General features: G+C 42.9%; 1 protein-coding gene across 5 annotated transcripts in view; it reads left to right on the forward strand.

The window, feature by feature from the left end:
- Window positions 1–24,990, forward strand: part of LOC147012574 (astrotactin-2-like) — a 954,475-nt gene that overhangs the window by 143,657 nt on the left and 785,828 nt on the right. For all 5 annotated transcript variants that reach the window (XM_085853556.1, XM_085853558.1, XM_085853557.1 and 2 more), the window contains exon 3: window positions 17,000–17,249. In XM_085853556.1, coding sequence (XP_085709682.1) covers window positions 17,000–17,249 — 250 coding nt within the window. The remainder of the gene's footprint in view (window positions 1–16,999; window positions 17,250–24,990) is intronic.

The following is a 24,990-nucleotide window of genomic DNA, read 5'->3' on the forward strand; positions in this document are numbered from 1 at the left end:
TTCGAATCAAAAAGGTGTTTTTTGTTAATTCGGTCACAATCCAAAAAAAAGTAGGTCAACCACACAAATCAAATATCAGGTGCACAACTTCAGTGCAGATACACGATTATGATGCAAGGACATGTTGGAAGGCCAAGTGGTCTTTGAGATTCCACATTGGCAAAATTGAGCGATGGCAAAAAAACAGGTTTTTTTTTCTTTCTGACCAACATTTGACCTTGGCCTTTAACTCGGAAGGGTATGATATAAATTAAGCATAAATGCAACTTGGTCTCGGCTATCGAGAAAGGGAAATTTCATTCCGATTGGACAAACTTGTCGAGTTATGATGAAAAATGTTAAAATGTCTATAATTGGGTCACGACCTTAAAAATAGATCAACGTCAAAAAATTATGTCAATCCCGCAAACTTTTTATTCCCATGATTGATGCAAATTTTCATTCCGAATGTCCCAGACATCTCTGAGATACAGCTCGGAATTTGGCAGAAAAAAGGGAGAAAAAACCTAAATGTTATTTTCGTCCTACCTTGGGGTTGAACTTTAACCTGGAGGGGTATCATACTAAAATACACAATTTGGTGTCTGGCCATCTGTTTGTCTGTCTATCTAAGTTTTTTGACCGTGATACATTTGTTTGTTGCTTGTCCAATCTCAACCAAATCAAAGCCACAGGTACTAAAGGTCACATTGCAGAAGATGTAGTGACTTAACTTGCCCCCCCTTTCCCAAAGGAGATTTCTGCCTTGAACGAACTCTTTGTTAAGGTATATACATAGCTCAGTGTGACGTTTATTGGAGCACACCTACCAGATGTAAAAAAATATTAGAACCACAAACGATTCAGTCAATTCTGTTCAACGTACAATTACATTTTTAAACAGTCGCCACTATAAACTGGAAGAAGTTTGGAGGAAACCTGATGTGCTTAAGGCATTATATACTTATCGCTTCCCCCGCAAACAAATGTATCAGAGCCGTCTCGGCTTGCAAGGCCGAGGTAAGATGCAATAATCTTTCACTAACAAAGCCGCTTAAATGAGTCTTTGCACATGATTGATGAATCCCATTGCTTGTCAGATTCTTTGCCCCATCTGATTATATGTGCACTGTATATGGATAGTTTATAACTTATATCTTGGGGCCTCATATGTGATTTCTTCGGGCCATGGTTTCAAGTGTGAAGTGAAGGCTGTTTCAAGTTGCCATGGCCACAAATGCGGCCCAATTGTGACCATTATTTGATGCATAATCTATTCCGAAGGTTCGTTGGCATTGTTTAACACTTTCCAGCAGGAAATTTGGTGAAAATTGGATGTACTTACGCATGGTAAGTGGTGTATTGGTTAACAGTCGCTGATCCACACACCTATCGGAAGTAAAAAAATATTATCACCAGTTATCCAGTTCCGTCAAGTCGTGGGAGACTTCTGTTGACATTCATGATCAGATGTGTCCAAACATCCCGACCCTGCACTGCTTTCCGAAGTTCTGGCAGAGACAGCTTGGTTGGAGCCTTCACTCCATCCATTAGCAGTGTGTTCCACTACCAATCAACTTGCTATCGCTTGCCAAGCCAGCCGTTCCTTATCAACCGTTTCATTTGAGTGCTTGCTTGCGTGCTTAAAATCAAGCGAGCCACTTGGCGAGTGCTCTAGAAGCTGATTGGTAATGGAACACACCCCAGGCATATACAAGGATTGCCTCTTCCTCCTCTTCCCTCCATCATACCTGCATGGTTGACTTCTCCAGATTTTCATTTTATGCACGCATGATGTGTCCAGAGCGTGACAGCTTCTGTTTTAACATCAGCACTTCTAATATACATGGTGCTCTAATTTCTTCAAGCGCTGATTTCTTTGTTCTTCTTGCATTCCATGGAATTAAAATTCATCTCCATCACCACATTTCAAAACTATCAATATCCTTTCTTCCTTTTTCACTGACCATGACTCACATCCATACATTGTCACTGGAAATACCAGTTTGGATTGTCATGTCTTTGTCTTTCCAGATCTTTGTCAACCCTTACATTTCTGTTCTCCCCAACAGTAGCCGTCTATTAATTTCCGCTCCACATTCTCCACTCACTTCAATCTTCGAACCCTGGAAGATGAAACTTTTCACACGATCGTCTCCAAATGTGAACATGTCGATTTTCTCAGTTGACAAGAATTTACTCTTTTTTTTCGGTTTAAATAAAGACAAGCCTTTTTCATTTTCCTCCTTCACTGTCTGTTCGCAGTTTCATCAAGACTTCTTTACTTTCTGCCAACAGAGTGGTATCATCAGCATACCTGAGGTTGTTGATACATCTTCCTCCAATCCTGACTCCAGCCTCTATGTCATCCAAGTTGGATTTTTCATCAAAATTATTATAACCACAAATTAGTCGGTTAATTACGTCCAACGATAATGGCATGGTGATAATAATATTAACACTGAGGCTAGCAGGATGACCTCGAATGATGCACACTCTCCTCTGAAATGTCTCGCCTGGGTTTGAATCCTGACCCGGCTATAAACTATCATCCTGGTGTTTCACATGCAGGGTGATTCATCAATGTGTGTGCCATTCCTCGGATGGACGTAAAACCGGCGTCACATCTGCCATCATGAGTTGGTGGACTTTAATGTCCCTACTGTGTCCTTCAGGAGGAGAAGATGAGCTCTTGGTGGCACCTTGATCAAAGGTATGAAGAGAATCCTACTTGAAGCCAGGCTGCCATCGTTTAACTTTCAGTTCAGTGGAAACATTCCTTTGTCGGCAAGGAAGCTCTCGATGCTGCTTTGACGCCTGAGAATTATGTAATTATATAATTTTGTATTGGCTTTGCGACACACCTGGATGCCCGGGAACTACTCGTTTCTCCCTGTGCATGTATGTTTGATTCAGGAATGTATTTAATTTTCGACTATGGAACCCCCCCCCCCCCAGATATTTCATTCTCTCTGTGATGGTTGCTTGATCATTGAAGTATTTTTAATTAGTTTGCTGTCCGTTTAATAAAGTGTTAACTGGTTGTCACCACTTTACTGATCACTATAATTGGTATTTGCTATACCAAATTCACGGTGCTACGTACATTATCATCGTGACTGACTGTAGATTCACCATTTTTAAATACTTCCCACCATTTGGGTTTCCTCGACAGCAGGACGAGAATGAAGTATACTCGAGAACAGATGACTTGATGTGGATCATCACCCGTGGACTGCACTGTCATGACAATGATGATGTGACGGATGAGCTCACGTGGACATTTCTCGGTGATGTCACCGACCAGTGATGCGCCATTTTGTCGCTCCTCCACATGGTGAACTATCCAGATGTGGATCGAGATCACTCAAAATCTCTTTATGAAAATCTGCAAGTGGAAGTGGCTCTAACTTATGTGACGTTGTTTATGCATTTAGATAAGCGGAGCAGACACTGATCATGGATGGGCTCATGGTATATCCAGAAATGATCAATTGCCGAGTCACAGATCCTGGGAGGGTGATGGACGATCGTGACACTCTCGATCAAGCAGTGAATAGGGAAGCTTCTATCAATTGGTTACTCAATGGAGTCCCAGCTCTTCAACAACCACATTCGAACAAACCCTATCAATTAATGATCCAGATTAGCATTGTTTGTAAAGACTATACCCTCACAAACGAATGGAGATCATGTGTACTGGAATTCTGTATGATTTATAATAACGAGCCGTGCCGACCCGTCGCTTCACTGACATATTTAATCAAAAGACAGCATGTTGCAATTCACAAACATATTGCAAGTCTATCTGAGTCTTAATGAGGATATAAAATGAAGTTAAACACTCGAAAAAAGGATCTGTTTATGACATGTAGTTGTTCCTGCTGCTGCTGTCTTGGCTTTGGTCATTGTTGTTCATGTGGTCTTACCATATAGTGGTATGTATATATATATATATATATATATATATATATATATATATATATATATATATATATATATATATATATATATATATATATATACAGTGGGGAGAACAAGTATTTGATACACTGGCGATTTTGCAGGTTTTCCCACTTACAAAGCACGTAGAGGTCTGTAATTTTTATCATAGGTACACTTCAACTTTGAAAGACAGAATCGAAAACAAAAATCCTGAAAATGACATTGTATGGTTTTCAAATAATTAATTTGCATTTTATTGCATGAAATAAGTATTGATACACTGTCGTGTATCCTGTCCATACATATAAAAATATACATCCTGTACATACACACATACATACACATATACATCCTGTACATACACACATACATACACATACACATATACATAATGTACATACACACATACATACACATACACATATACATAATGTACATACACACATACATACATACACATCCACATTCACACACATAATGTGCATACATACATGCATACATACATTCTGTACATCCATACACACACGTACATAAAACACTTGCTGCATCATATATCGGTTTCTTTTGCTTCGACAAGTATTACTATATATAATTTTGTGTGCTCCTTCTGTGTCTGTCACGCTATATTTCTAAAGCGTTCCTGTTGTTGTACCGAACAAGTCTCAGGCATTGTAAATCGCAGTTGTGATTTGTACAATAAAAATAATTCAATGTGCTGGTCAAGTTTGACCTCCAAGACGGTGGATATACAAAGGCACGTGACCTTGTGACATCACGTGAGACACTTCTATTTGCAGGATCCATATTAGGGGACTATTCAGACCAAATCGGGTGGCCAATATCTCGGAGAAATAACAAAGGTGAATCAGGTGGAGAATGAAAATGGCGGTGATGAGAAGGGAGGAGTTTGGGTTTTTGTGAATGTGGAATGACTGATTGGACAAAGTGAGAGATGAAGAAAACAGTGAAAAGTTCAACTTACTTGTCATGAATGCATATGCTGGGAACCGGAAGGAATGATACTCACCAGGTGCCATGACCCCATGAACCTTTTGTTTCTCCTCGGTGTTCATTTCAAGATCTATGTTGAACCAGGAGCCCATACTTGGTGACACTGAGATGAAAAATGAAACGGAATCGATGCTGGAACTTTCTGCAAACATTTTTCATTTGTTGGTTTCTTTATTTAACAGAGACGAGGCCGGCCGGGGTTGTACATGTAGCACGAAGAGTTATGAAGCAGTCATACACAGTTGGTGGGGTCACTGGAAGACACTGCTTTCAAACTCAGAGGAGTACAACACCATCAACAGATGTGCGACAGACATAACGACGAGACACCTGATAATGAAGTCACAACCCCTTGATATCTGGGCTTCATATCAAATCTCTCAACGTTAATAAACCAAAACATGAATTTGTTTGGCGATGAGGAATTATGATCTTGTGAAATTATAAAATCATTTTAGCTTATTTTAATTATCATTTTTGTAATAGGCTGGAAGAGCCCTTTGAAGATTGTCCCAAAAAGAAAATCTGACTGGTTTCCTGGTTAGGACATGCGACTGGTCTACTGCTTAGGGCATGGGACTGGTGTCCTGGTTAGGACAAGGGACTGGTCTTATAGTTAGGAGATGCGACTGGTCTCCTGGTTATGGCATGGGACTAGTCTCCTGGTTAGGACATAGGACTGGTCTCCTGGTAAGGAGATGCAACTGGTCTCCTCGTTAGGGCATGGGACTGGTCTCCTGATTAGGGCATGGGACTGGTCTCCTAGTTAGGACATGGGACTGGTCTCCTGGTTAGGGCATGGGACTGGTTTCCTGGTTAGGACATGCGACTGGTCTCCTGGTTAGGAGATGCAACTGGTCTCCTGGTTAGGGCATGGGACTGGTCTCCTGGTTGGACATAGGACTGGTCTCCTGGTTAGGAGATGCGACTGGTCTCCTGGTTAGGGCATGGGACTGGTGTCATGATTATGGCATGGGACTGGTCTCCTGGTTGGGGCATGGGACTGGTCTCCTGGTTCGGACATGGGACTGGTCTCCTGGTTAGGGCATGGGACTGGTCTCCTGGTTGGACATGGGACTGGTCTCCTGGTTAGGACGTGGGACTGGTCTCCTGGTTAGGACATCGGACTGGTCTCCTGATTAGGGCATGGGACTGGTCTCCTAGTTAGGACATGGGACTGGTCTCCTGGTTAGGGCATGGGACTGGTCTCCTGGTTAGGAGATGCAACTGGTCTCCTGGTTAGGGCATGGGACTGGTCTCCTGGTTGGACATGGGACTGGTCTCCTGGTTAGGACGTGGGACTGGTCTCCTGGTTAGGACATCGGACTGGTCTCCTGATTAGGGCATGGGACTGGTCTCCTGGTTAGGACATCGGACTGGTCTCCTGATTAGGGCATGGGACTGGTCTCCTGGTTAGGACATGGGACTGGTCTCCTGGTTAGGACATGGGACTGGTCTCCTGGTTAGGGCATGGGACTGGTCTCCTGGTTGGACATGGGACTGGTCTCCTGGTTAGGACGTGTAACTGGTCTCCTGGTTAGGACATGGGACTGCTCTCCTGGTTAGGACATGGGACTGGTCTCCTGGTTAGGACATGCGACTGGTCTCCTGGTTAGGACATGGGACTGGTCTCCTGGTTAGGAGATGCAACTGGTCTCCTGGTTAGGGCATAGGACTGGTCTCCTGGTTAGGACATGGGACTGGTCTCCTGGTTAGGACATGGGACTGCTCTCCTGGTTAGGACATGGGACTTTTCTCCTGGTTAGGGCATGGGACTGGTGTCATGGTTAGAACATGGGACTGGTCTCCTGGTTCGGGCATGGGAGTCGTCTCCTCGTTAGGACGTGGGACTGGTGTCATGGTTAGGGCATGGGACTGGTCTCTTGGTTGGGGCATGGGACTGGTGTCATGGTTAGAACATGGGACTGGTCTCCTGGTTAGGGCATGGGAGTCGTCTCCTCGTTAGGACATGGGACTGGTCTCCTGGTTAGGAAATGGGACTGGTCTCCTGGTTAGGACATGCGACTGGTCTCCTGGTTAGGACATGGGACTGGTCTCCTGGTTAGGAGATGCAACTGGTCTCCTGGTTAGGGCATAGGACTGGTCTCCTGGTTAGGACATGGGACTGGTCTCCTGGTTAGGACATGGGACTGCTCTCCTGGTTAGGACATGGGACTTTTCTCCTGGTTAGGGCATGGGACTGGTGTCATGGTTAGAACATGGGACTGGTCTCCTGGTTCGGGCATGGGAGTCGTCTCCTCGTTAGGACATGGGACTGGTGTCATGGTTAGGGCATGGGACTGGTCTCTTGGTTGGGGCATGGGACTGGTGTTATGGTTAGAACATGGGACTGGTCTCCTGGTTAGGGCATGGGAGTCGTCTCCTCGTTAGGACATGGGACTGGTCTCCTGGTTAGGAAATGGGACTGGTCTCCTGGTTAGGACATGCGACTGGTCTCCTGGTTAGGACATGGGACTGGTCTCCTGGTTAGGAGATGCAACTGGTCTCCTGGTTAGGGCATGGGACTGGTCTCATGGTTAGGGCATGGGACTGGTCTCTTGGTTGGGGCATGGGACTGGTCTGTTTGTTGGTTAAAATCCAGCGAAACACAATATATATATATATATATATATATATATATATATATATATATATATATATATATATATATATATATATATATATATATATATATATATATATATATATATATATATATATATATATACTGTATATATATTTATACACACTGTATTTTACTGTACTGTACATAATATATATTTCAGAGATTCTGGAAACCAAACTGGTTGCAGAATTGATGTCACTCAGTATTTTGATGTGGTGAGCTGAAGCTCAAAGTGAAGCTTGTATGCACAGATCACATGCAGGACTGAAACATTGGTAAATCAGTGTATACCTTTATATAAATTACAAAGGCATGAGCAAACAATGGACAAATACATGTAATATGTGGGATTTTGTACCTGCATTCTGAGCATCCTGAACTATCGGTTGAGATGAGAACACTAAACACACCAATATATATATATATATATATATATATATATATATATATATATATATATATATATATATATATATATATATATATATATATATATATACATATGCCCAGGTTGGCTACTGATGGTGAGGGTTGGTGAGGGAGGGGTAAACTGCCGACCTCAAGGCTCTTGTGATCTGGTTGACATGCGATGCCTTCCCACATTATGGCTGATTTTATTGCATGGCCACTGAAATGATAACCGTGAAAAAAAGAAGGTGTGAAAAAATTCCTCAATAGAAGACGTGTGTGTGTGTGTGTGTTTGTGTGTATGATGTCATAGAAAGGCACAAACAACCAATAAGTCTCACGAAGCACTAACCTTCCATTTTAAATGAAAGCGGAAAGAACGGACTTAGCTTCAGGCAATGTTTCCTTCAGGATGCACAAACTACTCTCCAGCATCAGCACGCGGTGGCCATTTTATATCCAAATCATAACTCGTTTCCGGTGAAGTGCTTTCTGTGAGTGTCAATTTGAAGCCACACCATCACCATTGGAAGTCTGCTCTTTCATGTCCTGTATGTTGCAACTGGTGTGATTTGGTGTTGTTATGATGTATTTAAGTCGTTGTGCAAATATTTTCCTGCTCATGAACTCCTGCAGGAGCACTGCATTGCACAATGATGATGGTCCTTGGAGCACAAGTCATTGGTTGTGGCAGAAAATAAAAACAATTCATTGACCACGGGGCCACAGTGAAAGTGAGACGGCAAAAGTTTATTTTGAGGCAAAGGCAGGAAGTTGTTCTTCCAGCAGGCTTGCCAGCAATGATTTTCCTTGCAGTCGGTAGCAGCGATGGTGATGGCTGGCTGCATGAGTTGTTGGCGTCTGGTTTGGCAGTAAGTGGGAGGATGGCCAGCTCTAACCTATTGTCTCCCCTCTGGGGAGGAAATGATGGTGTGCCTGGAAACCAAACAGTCTTGTGTGCCAGGGCCTGACCTGGCTCGTCGGTGGACAAGCAGGTAACTGAGAGGTACCTACCCTCATCTAGCATTCAATGTGTCCTCTCAAACGCCAATTACCTATTCTGCCATCACCAACGGTCAGCACGCATTGTCTGGTGTGCACGAGAGCATGTATTCTGGACCATATTTAATAATCAAAACACTTGTTTCACTGCACCTTAATTCCTCAGTACAGTGGTCTGGATGACCAATTTACCCACTGCTCGGCTTGCTAGTCTCATTCCATGAATTTTGGACATGTCCCTCATGACTCCTCTAAGTCTGAGATCTGGCACAATTAGCTGGCTGGGTAGTGTGGCTCCAATTCAGGACTCCTTGCCTAGCTCTATCCTGCTATGGCAATTGAGACCATGGGGCAAACCTGGGGCATATACCGCACACTCCCTAACTATTATTGGGGCCCTCAATGGCTTCCACCAAGGATCCTTCTTGGCACCTTGGCCTTCTTGCTAATCACAAGCGGGCCCTCTCTTGGGTTCCTTGGCGTAAAACTCTGGACTTTTAAACTACTCACCCTTCTGGCATCTCTGGAAACTCGGAGCCGTTCATGAGTCCCCACGCCTCAGTGCCTTTAATAGTAACCCTCATTATAACACTCGGGCCATGCTTCCAGCCCAAAAACACACGTTTACACTCCCACTATCAAGTCAAACTACCAATGTGCCATGCCTAATTTTCAAAACTTCCTACCCCCTATTTCACCTCTACTATCTGAAGGCGGTCCCTCCAGTATCCATTCTCGGTGCTCCAGTAAGGTTCCCCTTGAGGTCGCAGTGCAGTGCAACGTGACAGTGACCTCACGGTGTTGTTGAAGGTGGAAGTACTGATTATTTTCGTCTTTATTACCAAATGCAAAATGGTGTTCTCCTAACGGTGCTAAAGTAAGGCAATAAATGCATTTGCGTGTCAGAAGGCACTTCATCACAAGTCGTGCAGCAGTGGCTGTAATTGGACACAATTTGTGTTGACCTTACTAGATTTAAATCCTTTCAGCTGTTCAAAACCATTGCATTTTTACCTGCCATCACCTTCGACCTCTTCATTCTGAAATCTAATCAGTTCATCTCTTGTACCAAGTTTGGTCAAAATCTCATCACTGGTTCAGAAATTAGCACGGTAACAGAATTTTTTTTACCTAACAGGACCTCTGATGTTTGACCTTTTGACCCCATAGTGTAATCACTACATATTTGCATCATTATACGTGCTTGTACCAAGTTTGGTCAAAATCTCATCACTGGTTCAGAAGTTAGCATGGTAACAGAAATTTTTTTTAACCTAACAGGACCTCTGATGTTTGACCTCTTGACCCCATGGTGTAATCACTACATATTTGCATCATTATACGTACTTGTACCAAGTTTGGTCAAAATCTCATCACTGGTTCAGAAGTTAGCACGGTAACAGAATTTTTTTACCTAACAGGACCTCTGATGTTTGACCTTTTGACCCCATAGTGTAATCACTACAGATTTGCATCATTATACGTGCTTGTACCAAGTTTGGTCAAAATCTCATCACTGGTTCAGAAGTTAGCATGGTAACAGAAATTTTTTTTAACCTAACAGGACCTCTGATGTTTGACCTCTTGACCCCATAGTGTAATCACTACATATTTGCATCATTATACGTGCTTGTACCAAGTTTGGTCAAAATCTCATCACTGGTTCAGAAGTTAGCACGGTAACAGAATTTTTTTTACCTAACAGGACCTCTGATGTTTGACCTCTTGACCCCATAGTGTAATCACTACAACTTTGCATCATTATACGTACTTGTATCAAATTTGACTTGGATCCCTTCAGCCATTCTTAAGTTATTGCGGAAATGCAAACCTATGACGGATGCACGGACGGCCAGACAGACCACGGGAAAACACAATGCCTCCGGTGACTTCGTCAAAAAGCGTGTGTGTGTGTGTGTGTGTGTGTGTGTGTGTGTGTGTGTGTGTGTGTGTGTGTGTGTGTGTGTGTGTGTGTGTGTTTGTGTGTGTGTTTGTGTGTGTGCGTCGGCCATATAACCTTTTATCATTTGAGCTTTTGTCATAATATTTTCAAGAAACCTTTATTTTGAGAATATGGAGAAGATAATAAAAAAAAATTGGATCAAATTGTAAAAGGACAACGTCATAGTAACTATAAATAGCCCTGACTAGCCCAACCACAGCGTGTCAAGCATGAGACGGCCCTTTGTTTTAAATCGCTTTTGTGTTAATTTATTTATTTACCATTGAGCTTCAGTGTGTCTGTCCAGGCCATAACATTTTTACAAACTGAATCTTCATCAAATCTTCAACAAACCTTTATTATTAGAACATTGAGAACAGAAATGAATAAAATGTACAATCTTATTTAATTGTCATCTTCATCGACTTTAGTTCGAGTACAAAGTGGATGTGAATGGGCTTTGCTTTTTGAGATGCTTTCTAGTTCTTATTGAAATGTATGTCTCTGATCGATTGATTAGTTGACTTACTGAATAGTTGATAATCTTGCAATCCTCATTACTCACGTCCTGCCCTTGTCTTGTGTTAATTTTTTGGATCAGAAACTTTATCATCAAACTGAACACAGGATTGTAAACAGTCCGTAACACTTTGAGGGGAACTTCTCAGGTGGCTGTCCAGATTCTGTTTTGAACATTTTCAGTGTCCATCATTATAGTTGTGCAATACATTTGCTCATATTTCCGTGTATGGCATTTTTAATGAAAAATGGCACAAAAATGACATTTAGAGTCCAACAGTGTGGTTGTTGCATCCGAGTTGCTTTCCACGTTATTTTAAGCCTTTACACATCTTACTCAAACTATTTATTGGAAGAAGCCATAAACACATAAAGCCATGATGTATTAAAACATAAAAAGGCAGAAATCATTTACACACACACACACACACACACACACACACACACACACACACACACACACACACACACACACACACACACACACACACACACACACACACACACACACGGTGATGTTTGCCAGAGGCAGATAGTACTCGATCAGATTGTAAAACTAATGGCCATTACTGAGCCTGTAAACATCATGCCACTCGTGAATGACATTTTGATGGGATACCATCCAATTAGGCAGATGTTAAGCTGGTTATTCCACCTACTAGCATCCTCGCGTGTGCAATATCAGGCTCTCACCTCCTGCTGTGTAGTTACATTCGTCCATGCTGTCCATCTGGGCCATTACGATGAAGAAATTGACCCTGAGAGGGGATGTTGCAAGGTTGTAATTGCACTGCAGATTTAATCAAATGTCTTCATTCATAAGTGGAAAAGCAACTTATCCTTCAAACATTTGTACACTGACTCAGCCTTATATACATGAAGGACAAAGACATGAGCATACAATGAACCAGGAAATAAAAGGATTGTCTGTAGTCTATAAAGTATCATAACCATGAGCAGAACGTTCAGGGCATGCTCGAGTCGAGAGCATTCAACATGTTAGTATTGATCATATTTACACCTGTGTTTTGTACGTGACAAATACGATATGCCTGACAATTTTAAAATAATAATTGGATTATTAAACTCTGCAGGTCACGATATAATTATTTATGTAATCATAATAATTATAATCTATATACATGTTAAAACAAAAAGCACGGTTCATGAAGCCGTGAAGCCGTCCGTGAAGCCATGAAGCCGTGTGACTATATGTCTATTTATTACATCCTGTTTGAACATTGCTTTCAGACTGCACGTACATGTATTAATTACAAATAGACATATAGTCACATGGCTATTGTGACTATATGTCTATTAATTAACGTACTATTGGAATGTACCTTTCACGGTGAAGCCGTCCGTGAAGCCGTGAAGTCGTGTGACTATATGTCTATTTATTACATCCTGTTTGAACGTTGCTTTCAGACTGCATGTACGTTTATTTATTACAAATACACATATAGTCACACGGTTATTGTGACTATATGTCTATTAATTAATGTACTATTGGAATGTACCTTTCACAGTGAAGCCATGTGACTATATGTCTAATAAGTACTGTTTGAACATCAGTTGCACCCTCACTTCACACACGTACATATATAAGTTATGTACTATTGGAATGTACCTTTTGACACTTTAGACTGCTGAGACCCCTTCGACTGTTGAAGATCATTTAAGACTCCCAATGCACTGAAGACCCTGAAGACCCAAAAGACCAAAAAGATTCAAAAACCCCAAATACCCAAAATATCCAAAAAAAAAACGCAAAAACCGAAAGACCCAAAAGACCCAGAGGACACAAAAGACCCCAAGGCCTTAAAAGACCCAGAGGACCCAAAAGACCCAGAGGACTCAAAAGACCCTGAAGACCCCAAAAGACCCAGAAGACCACAAAAAACCTTTTAAAACCCATTGAGCCCCCTTTTACCTTTAAGACCCTTTGGACACTTAACACCTTTCGATCCCTTCACCATTTTGACCTTTTATACCCTTTAGAGTTTAGACCTTTACAGCCGTTCAAGTCATTTTCGACACCTGAAACCTTAACACCATTCAGACAGATTAGACAGCATTGACCCTTGACCATTTAGAGCTTTAGAACACTTGGACCTTTTTATATTCCAAATAAGTTACAAATAAATGTAATATCACCAATATTGCAAATAAATTTGTTCAAAAGAAATGTTTGTATTATGATCAGTGTAAATCATCACAACACAGCAAATCTGTGACGTCATTCTCTGTAACGACGTGTGGAGAGGTGAGCGTAGCGAGCCGAACCACGTTAGTAATAATAACAATAATGAAAATAGTAATAACTAGAAGGGCCCTCGGTAGAGCGTATACCTCCGCCACGTAATACCTGATCCAGGAGAACATGTCCAGCCCAATACATTTTAAAAATATCATCCTATACAGGACTATATTGTTTTTGGCCCTATCTCTCAATGGTGAAGAATCACTTAAAAATCGGTGGCGGGGGTAATAATCCTTTGTGCAATTTAGCAGCAAACACCACCTGCTTTCCACCTTAAATTCAGTGCCAAAGCACTTCCTCATACACATGCACCTTAACCCTGTCCCAGGTATCTTTTTGTGCTTGGATCATTGGTTTGAGATCACTACCAGACGTGTGAAGAGCATGTTAATTCCTGGTCATGTATGTGCTGTCTGGCACTTATTACCTCCATCACTGAAGGTGGAACGAGGTTATGTTTTCATCCCTTTTTGTCTGTTTGTTAGTTTGTCTGTTTGTTTGTTTGTGTGCACGATATCTCAAAACGTTTGGATGGATTTGGATGAAATTTGATGGGCATGTTTGGTGTGTGATGAGCAAGAATTGGTTCAATTTTGGTGAAGATCCAAATCCAGATTTGATGAATTTTTAAAGTGATTCTTCACGATTGAGAGATGAGGCCAAAAACGATATATAGCATGATATTTCAAAAATGTATTTGGCCCGATATGTTCTACCGGATCAGGCATTACGTGGTGGAGGTACGTGCTCTACCGAGGGCCCTTCTAGTTGTTTCATGTACAATATTGATCTCAGAGAGTCAAGTATCAGGAGGGATGTTTTGGGAATAGTACATTTATTACAGCTGTTGTTCTTCACATCTTTACTTTTGCTGCCATGTGTCTGGATATGGGCAATCTGACAGCTTCCACCCCGGGTCTTGTCTTCATCAGCAACCAATTTTTATTTTGCATTCTTCATTTTCACCTCACTTGCAGGTGGATAGTGAAACAGCAGTTTTATGTGTTCAGGCTATGTTCCACTGCAGAAACCCATTGGTATAAGACTCGGCCTCGGCTGATCAACTACCCGCTATTTAGGCTGTGTGTGGAAATCACAGTAGCTCATTGTTCCTCAAGGACTCCTTCGGGATGGTTGTTCTGCCAAAACTCGTCTCGGCCGCTGACGTTATGCAAACAGAGCGGCTGTTTTCGGGGACCATTAGCTCTGCTTGCTTGGTTAGTAGCACCACAAAACTGCTGGTGGACGTGATTAGACTGCAAATAGCCTGGAGTTTATTGTTCGACTTTTGTCTGAACAAAATGTGTTGAGATCATGGACTGTAAGGTGTTCACATGAAGCAGACGAGGCCATAGGATGACATATCGTCGCCTTAGGATCAAAAGTTTCAAACTAACAAAGGTTCAATTGTCAGATAAAACCTTTTGATTCAGCGACGATGTGCATTATACACAAACATGCATTGTCAAATGTCTGACAAGCCACAAGATGACTTAAATTAATAATAATAATAATAATAATAATAATAATAATAATACCACTACAAGTTCCCTTCCAAGAAACCTTGACACAAAAGGACACCATGGTAGACCCATGAAAGCCTGCACTCGTATTGCCAACTTCTATCCCTTTACATATGCTGAATTTCAAGCAAAGAAGCAGCACGTACCATTTTTAAAGCCTTTGGTATGACTCTGCCAGGACTCAAGCCACCAACCAAGATGCAGAGTGAACGTTCTAACCATTACACCACCAAGTCTGCTTTGATGTTGTACAGGTTAGAGAGAGCTGATTTTTTTGCATACGGTATATGGTCAATGCTCATGGAAGAGCAAGAGCAAAACGGAAAGGAGGAAATACCAACAGCAGAGTGGAGATAAGAGTGAAGGTGAGATCAAGGGGAGGGGAAAAGGACACGTGAGGGTGACCAAGCTGTACACAAGCTCAAACAAAGCACGAAGAATGGGAAAGTGGGGATGAAACAGAAAAGGAAGAAATCAATAGACAACGAACACACAAAAAGAGGTGATGGAGGTGGAGGGGAAATCCCAATAACCGAGGAAAGGAGTGCTTGGAAATGGGGTCATTTGGGGAAGAAGAGATCATGAATGTGGATGGTAGATGAGCTGTGGTAATCATGAACAGCTGTCTGGAAGCCCTGGAGGGAAGAATGGGATGAACAGAATGGGGAAGTTCATTGTACAGGTGAAGAAAAGAACAAATGAGTGGAGGTGAGCATTGAGCCTGGATTTTGGGAGGTAAACAAGAGGGTTACTGGTTGATCATGTACACCCCACAGAAACCTGGGAGGGACAGAGCCAAGAGAGGGCAGAGGGTGCATCCATCCATCCATTGGGACCATACTCTGCGCAGAGCGTTGGTGCTGCTTAAACAGTCTCCTTGGCTATTGGGCACAATCCTGGATGGGTCAGCACTCCGACACAGTGTACCAGCATGCTGGCACTCTTTTTGCCGACCTCGGAAGGATGACAGGAAGAGTCAACCCCACCTGGTATTAATTCAACAACAGAGGGTGATTTGAACTCAGTATCCAAGGATCCCAAGCCCACCACCCTAACCATTAAGCTAACACCAGGCATAGAGGGTGCATGCAAGACCACAAAAGAAGAGGCAGAAAACAGAGAAACCACCAAGAGGATTGCTATTCGAAAGTAACAGTCAAAGACATTCAGCTTTGTCATTGGAGATCCCAATGGTTTTCAGGGCCTTCCTTTCCACGGCATTAAGCAGGGCAAGGTGTGAGGCAGGGGCCACAGCTTAAAGCTGAGAGTAATGCTCCGTCTATCTGCGGATGAAGACGTTGTAGGTTGTCAAAAGTTCAGATTGGTCAAGGAAGGACCGCGCATGACGATTGGTGGATGCCCAGTCAGTGGCTGGCTTTGGAGGCCATCTTGGAAATAAGGTTTGCCCATGAAACATCATTGCTGATGGTGGGACCTGAAGGTTTGAATGACTTTACCTCTTCAAGTGGTTTGTTTAGGAATTAGATGGGAGGGTTTGTCAGACGGTCCTTTCGGAGAACCAGGGTGAGTGTGTGAGATTTGTCTGGATCGAAAGACATATTCCAAGTGGTACACCAGCTCGTGATTCTATCAAGGTCTGCAGAGAGGGAAGAGGCTGCTGCCTGCCTGTCTGAAGGATGAGAGAAGGATGCTTTGTTGAAAATATTTGTTTGTGTGAATGTATATTATTTTCATTGAATATGCTCTGGATATTTATCTCTTGTGTTTGTGGGGATGATGTTGCAGTTTCACCTCATGGATTATTTCTGTGGGACTTGCAGGGTGGTCTCATTGCTCTTTTAATACTGCTGCTGCTGCTCACGTTGGCATTGTACAACCGCCGTGGTGGTCCAGGCTCGAGCTGCTGCCTACCCGCAAGTGCTCGTCACCGTCCACCAATGCCACCACAGAAAAGTGCAAGTGCTGAAGCTGGAGATGAGATCCACTACATCCCTTCAGTGCTTCTAGGTTCTCATGGTCTTGATTCACGGCGCTCCAACACTCGACTCCTGCAAGATAGCCACGCTGATGGTGGGTGTACAATGGAATAATTACACATGTGGAGACAAAATGATGTGATGAGATACTGTGTGTGATGAGATGTATGGCTGTCTAACCTGGTTTAGACCCTTGGCCTGCTCGAGTCTGACTACAACTCTGTGATCCAGTGCCTACAGTGGGTTGCATCTTGAAACATGCAGAATTTGGGAGGATGAGGGGGGATGAAGCACATAAAGCCAGATATTCCATGTCCATTCAGAATATATAACATATATATATATATATATATATATATATATATATATATATATATATATATATGACACAGAATCTTTTGTTAGAGAAGACCTTTTTTGCCAGTACTGTGCTCACCTTAACGTTGCATGAGTGTGCATGTTATGGGATCCATCCATCCATTGGGACCATACTCTGTGCAGAGCATTGGTGCTGCCAAAGCAGTCTCCCAGGCTATTGGGCACAATACTGGACGGGTCGCCACTCCGACACAGGATACCAGCAAGCTGGCACTCATTTTGCCGACCTCAGAAGGATGACAGGCAGGGTCAACCCCATCTAGTATGAATTCAACAGTCGAGCAGGATTTGAACTCAGGATCCCGGGATCCCAAGCCCACCACCCGAACCATTAAGCCAACACCAGGCATTTGTAATGGGATGTGGATTCTAAATGTGGATTAGTAAAGAGTGTGTAGATCGTAAGCGTTTTAGTTGGTTAAATTGATTGGTTCATCTCTGTTTATGTATAACCTGCCTGCTGATTTGTGGATACGTGCTCTCCGGAGATTGGGGCAGAGAGTTCGAATCTGTGCAAGGTGTTGGCACACTATATTCCTCATCTTTTCTAAAAGCAACATGGGATATTATTTTTACACAAGCAAATGCTAGCAAAGTGATTGTACAATTCATCGTGATTAATTAAAGGTACCAGTAAGTAAATAGACAAAGCACGTGATTATGGATATATGACAGCCACATTTGAGGCCAAATTGCCATGTTAAATGTACGGGATATAAACAACTTTGTAAATATAAACAAAGTAAAGCAGTGATTGCAAGAAAACTTCACAGAAGTTAATGAGAAGTTCAAATTAAGTTGCATTTGGAGCTGAATGTTGCATTTTTAACTTGATAGTGTATTGTAAGAAAATTCATTAACGATAAAATCTAATATTTAATGTTACATTTTTATATTATAATGCAAACAAAAAAAAACCAAAAAGGAATGGTGCTCGGTAGATTGCAGAGTCTAACATCGCACACTCATTCTGAACAAAAATACCATTGTTAGCTGAACATACATACTACTATTATGGTCCAATGCTATTGTGGCCCGTATACCCGGATCATCCATGCACCATTGTCCGTAGCTTTATTGATTATATTGATTGATTACACTGGTCAACAACAAATTTGTTGTCTGCATTTTTTAAGCTGATTTAGGACGAATCTGATGCGCTGAATCCAAAACTCACATTAGTTTTGTTCAATCAGGTCAAGTTTTTGAGATATGGCCACATGTCGTTTTTTACATTTTTGTTCACATGTACGCATGTGTGGAGCATTTTAGAAGAAGTTGGTGGGGGTAAAATGTCATGTCAAATAATTGTTTTGATTGGAAATAATTATTTTAATGACAAGAAGTATTCAGGTACGATAGTTCTGGGTGATTATGTCAAAAAGGGATCAGTTTGAAGTCATAAAACCTCAAAATCTTCCAAAAATTGGTGAGGCAAAGCATAAAGTTCGTGGATCAAAACTAAAGTTAATGGGGCAGATTTTGTAATAATGTGATACAAAAAAGTTGTATTTCTTGAAATAACGAACTCTGAAGAATGTACAATACCTACATGCGCCAATTTATGACATGCGCTTCTGCTCAAGCTTGGAGTGCCACAGTACGAACCCAAAGATTGGAGACTGTTCATTGACAGCAGCAAGCGATCACTGAAATGTGTTCTGCTACACAACGGCAACCAGTTTGCCTCTGTACCCATCACTCACTCGACTACACTGAAGGAGAAGTATGAAGCGGTGAAGTACGTGCTGGAGAAAATTGGTTATGATCAGCATAAGTGGTTTATTTGTGTTGACCTGAAGATGGTGAACTTTTTGTTGGGACAACAGTCTGGCTTCACCAAGTACCCATGTTTTCTGTGCATAGTAGGGACCGTGCTCAGCATTACACGAAGAAGGACTGGCCTGTGCGGGAGGAATTGGTGCCATGCAAAGAAAGGAACGTCATCAACGACCCTCTGGTGGACAGAGACAGAATACTCTTCCCACCGCTGCACATCAAGCTCGGCTTAATCAAGCAGTTCACCAAGGCTCTGGACAAAGATGGTGACTGCTTCACTTACTTGTGCCAGGCTTTTCCAGGATTGACCATGGAGAAGTTGAAAGCTGGCATCTTTGATGGTTCTCAGATCCGTCAGCTCATCAGAGATCCAGAGTTCAAAAACTCAATGAACGAAGTGGAACTGGAAGCGTGGAAGACATTTGTTTTGGTAGTGAAGAACTTTCTTGGCAACAATAAGGCCAGAAACTACGCAGAACTTGTCAACAACATGCTGACTGCTTTCAGAAACCTGGGCTGCAACATGAGCATCAAGATGCACTACCTATTTTCACATATGAACCGGTTTCCTGAGAACCTGGGTTCAATGAGTGACGAGCAGGGGGAGAGATTCCATCAGGACATGAAGGAGATGGAGACCAGGTATCAGGGTCGCTGGGACGCAGTCATGATGGCTGACTACTGTTGGAATCTGAAGAGAGACCTCCCTGCCGCTGAACATTCCAGGAGTTCGAAGAAACGGAAGTTCAAGCCCTGAAGTTTGAACAGTGGTGACGCAACATGCAATTTACTTGTACTTACCTTTATCAATGCCCACCATTCAGATGACAGTAATCGATGTTTCTATCATGTAATCAATAAATGTTGTTGGCAAAACATTTATTTTTCTTAAAAACATGTATAGGATGATATGTGTTGACAAAAATCAGCTGATAATGCCACAAAAATGTAATTGATTTTGTCACAAGATCTGATTTTTTCAAATCAACTTAGCACAAAAACCTGACCTGATGGAGAGAAACGGATGCCATTTCCTGATTCAGCAGTGCCAGAATACCCTAATTCACTTGTAGAAATCTAGACAACATTCAGAAAGTAAAAAATTGTTGACCAGTGTTATTCAGTTATTTAACAATTTTTGTGCATATTAAGGTAAATTGCGTCATTGAAGGTGAATATTTAAAATATATTTCAAACGATATTCCCCATGGCTGGTCGATCATATGTATGGAGTTTTGCATCGATCTGTTAAGTGGTTCTGGAGAAGATTTTTCACATTTTTATTTTCAATCCAATATGGCTTCCAGATCATGTGACTGCTGATGCCATATATATTTAATTATTCACTCACATCGAGTCATTTCAGATTTTTTTTCAGACAAGGATGTTGATTCAACTAATTTTGGCTCGAATACCACTTCACCGATGACATCATCATAATCAACATGTGTACCCCATTGGGGAATTGATGAAATATGCTGTTTCAATTTTTTTTGTTGAGCGGTTTCGAAGAAAATGATATCCAATTTTTTCCTTTAAATCCAATATCACTGCCATACCATGTGACCTATGATGTCAGAGCTAGTAATAAAATATTCTCCATGGGGAGTCCCTCCCATTTGAAGTTTTGCATCGATCGGACAAGCAGTTGCAGAGAAAACTATTTTAAAAGTGAAAATATATAGAAGTGGAGACACACACACACACGCATGCACGCACGCATGCACGCTCGCACGCGCACGCACACCCACACACACACACACACACACACACACACACGCACACACCATGCGGACACACATGTGTGTATATAGAAGTGCGCACACACACGCACATACACACACACACACACACACGCACGCATGCACGCGCGCGCACACACACACACACACACACACACACACACACACACACACACACACACACACACACAACACAAACAAACGGACAGGGTTGTTGATGGGGTGAAGTCAGGTCAGGTCAGATATGGGAGCATGTACCACAACAGCGCATCGCTGCGTCCACTTTCCGCCGGTACTCCAGGGGCCTCCATCTGGCCATCCCCCAGGCAGATGCCAGGCCCATCCCCATCTCCTTGAGATGATGGTCAACCTGCTGCAACCACGAGGCACTGCAACAGTGGTCGGCCCACTGGCCTCCTCCACTCATGAGACTCCCTCGCTGAGAGAATCTGGTGAGCAGGATCAGCATCAGGAAAACGAGCCACATGTCCATACAGCCGCAACTGACGCTCAAGGACTATACAGGAAACAAATCTCATCCGAGTCTCTCTCAGCAACCACTCGTTGGACACAAAATCCGACCAGCGATAGCCAAGGATTCTCCGAAGAGACCTGGTACCAAAGGAATTTAGTCTCCATCTCAGATCCTTGGTCAGAGTCCAAGTCTCGCATCTATAGAGCATAACTGGAAGTACCAAAGACCTGAAGACTCGGACTTTCGTCATCCCGCACAGGTACCGCCAACGCCACACCCCATGATCCAGTGAATCCATGACTCCCCAGGCCCGACTCAGACGTCTATTGACCTCTGACTCACAGCCAGCAGAGACATGAATATCACTGCCAAGGTAAGTGAATCTCTCCACGACCTCAACATCCTCACCACAAACAGACACAGACAGGACAGCAGCATCCAAGATGTCACCGAAAGCCTGGATCTTAGTTTTGACCCAAGAAACCCGTAATCCAAGCGGCTCCGACTCCTCATTCAGCACCTCGAGGGCCCCCAAAAGGATGTCTAAAGTCTCCGCAAAGATGACTGCATCATCTGCAAAATCAAGGTCAGATATCTTGACATTCCCAAACGATGCACCGCAGCTTGATCTCTCCGACATCCTCCCTAAAATCCAGTCCATACAAGTGCTGAAAAGTGTGGGGGCAAGTACACACCCCTGATGAACTCCAGTAACAACTGGAAATGAGTCAGAGATGGTACCACCACACTTCACAGCACTCTCAGCACCAGAGTAGAGTTCAGACATCAGATCGATCAGTTTTGGTGGCACCCCACGAAGACCAAGAATCCTCCAGAGGACATCCCGATTCACTGAATCAAATATTTTACAGAGATCAACATAGGCTGCAAGCATCCCCTGCCGAAACTCTCGTCTGCATTCGGTGAGGACACGAAGAGCAAGGATGACGGTCAATCGTTGACCTCTTTGGTGTAAAGCCTGACTGCTCTGGACGCTGGTGTTCAAGCAGATGGTGGCGAACCCTATCAAGAATTATCCGAGCAAAAACGTTGCCCGGCACTGAGAGCAGCGTCACCCCTCGGTAGTTGTTGCAGTCTTGGCGATCACCCTTTCCTTTCCAGAGAGGAACAAAAAGGCCCCTCTTCCAATCAGTTGGGATGATGCCTGTGTTCCAGGCAGAGCACAAAACTGCATGCAACGACACGAGTGCAGCATTTCCACCAGCCTTGAGAAGTTCAGTATGGATGCCACAGATCCCTGGAGCTTTGCCCCATTTCAACTGGTTCACCGCAGCCCGTGTTTCCACAAGCGAAGGTGGACCACAGTTGATTCGAGGGTCAGCAACAGGGATTGTGACACCCTTGATGTCCAACTCGACAGCTGGGGGATCAGCCTGGTACAACCGCTCAAAGTAATCAGCCCAGCGGGCCTTCACTGCAGACTCCTCTGTCAAGAGCCTACCACTCTCTGCTCTAACTGCAGTGCTCCGAGGGATGGGCTTGGATGAACGCAATGCGCGAATACCCCTGTAAGCGGGACGAGAATCACCTGTCCACAGGTGATGCTCTATCTGCTCACAGATTCCTCGCACATAGGCCTCCTTGTCCACCCTCAGTGCACGTACAGTTTTACGCCTCAGCTCCCTGAACAGCTCAGCTCTGCCATTCAGCCTGGCCCTGCGACTCTGGTCAATGGTATCCAGTGTCCCTTGAGAGACAAAATTCTTCTTTGCCCTGCGGTGAGTTCCAAGACATCCACTGGCAACATCAAGGACGGTGGTCTTGAAGGCACTCCACAACTTTTCAGGACCCCCCAAAGCACCCAGACCCCCCAAGTGTCCACTCAGCCTGTTCGTAAACTCCTCAGCTGCTCTCTCATCCTTGAGCTTGCCAACATCCAGCCTAGGCTGGGATGGTACCATTCTCCAGGATTTAAGGTGCAGCTTTAGAGTTGCTACAACAAGCCGGTGGTCAGTATTGAGGAACTGAGCACTCCGGTGGACCCTGCAGTTCTGGATCATCCTCCAACGACCGTCAATGAGGACATGGGGTGAGAGGAACAATCAATCACATTCAAATCTAACAAATCAGATTTTGTCATTTCCTTCAGTTTGACTTTAACTGGATTGTTGAACAGTTTTCACATTCGGATGAATACACGTCATTTACACCAATATACATGATACCGTAAATTCAAATTAACTAACGAGACATGGGTGATGAAGCAAATATATTTAATTAAATATCAGAATCATATTTTACAAATCATAATACATTGGATGAATTAAATGAAATGAACACAATGAAATCATATCACTAATCGAATTTTACATTTTAAACCTGCAGGAATGAAATTATTGAAAGGCAACTAGTAATGCAAAGTCGATATTTCCGTGAGGCTGGTAGGATGGCCAAAAGGTACGCACACTCACTCATCTCTGAGCCGTCTAACCTGGGTGCGAATGTCTGCCCATCTACAACTGGTCATCATGGTGTCTCACAGGCAGAGCGGTGTGCTCCATGCACCTTATTTCCCAACACAAAAGAAAAACTTATCAACTTGTATTTTATAACCTTCAAAGCCATCCCACAACCGAGTTGACTCACTAAGAAAGTGTGTGCAATAGTAAAAGCAAGCTTCGTACACAGTTACATGGTGATCGGATGGAAAATGTGGCCGACGTTCAAAAACAACATCCATTTTCTGCAGGCGTGGGTTGCTGGGTGTTTCACTTCGCAGGAATCATTTCCAGCAAAGTTTGAATACTTTTTGTAAAACACACACAGGCCTTACATTTCTGAGATAAATTATCAATCAATTAATTTGCGGTGCTTGTAAAGGGAGTAATTATAACCCCATATCACCTGGGCAGGTAGTTCACTGTGGTTACTTATGCACCGAAATGATGCACGAAAAGAATCCCAAAAAGTGAAAGCGCCCATGTGCACTCAGATTGTTTTACTTAATCGTGATACCAATAATTATCAATTCGTGATGGTATACTGCACAGCACTATCTCTATCGCAGCGCATTGGTACGTAGCTCGATGGCAGCTGAAGGGTAGCTTGTCGGGTAGCGTCATTCGTTGCCAGGATATGTGTGGTGTCACTGCCCCCCCCCAAACCCCACCGGACCCCGCAGCTAATGATGCAACTTGCAGTGCTGTGCTGCTTACAGAATATTAATAATAATAACAATAATAATAATTTTTAAAAAAAAAATTTGCTCATTTTTACACTTTGGGGCACACACATAGGGTTATGGTTTTTGTTAACTGTAATTATAAAACAAAGTCAGATAGGGTTCTCATATGATTGAATGAATAGATAGTGCAGCAGTTCCTTCATGAACTAAAACTACAAAAAGTCAAATATTGTCTAACACTCTCAAAGAACATTTTGTAATAGCACCTGTGATGAAAGTGAACAATGGACATCGCGTTCTGTTTTTTTATCATTTT

The sequence above is a fragment of the Eptatretus burgeri genome, chromosome 14 (assembly GCF_056783735.1).
Source record: "Eptatretus burgeri isolate ZD-2024b chromosome 14, Ebu_testis_v1, whole genome shotgun sequence".
Taxonomy (NCBI): Eukaryota; Metazoa; Chordata; class Myxini; order Myxiniformes; family Myxinidae; genus Eptatretus; species Eptatretus burgeri.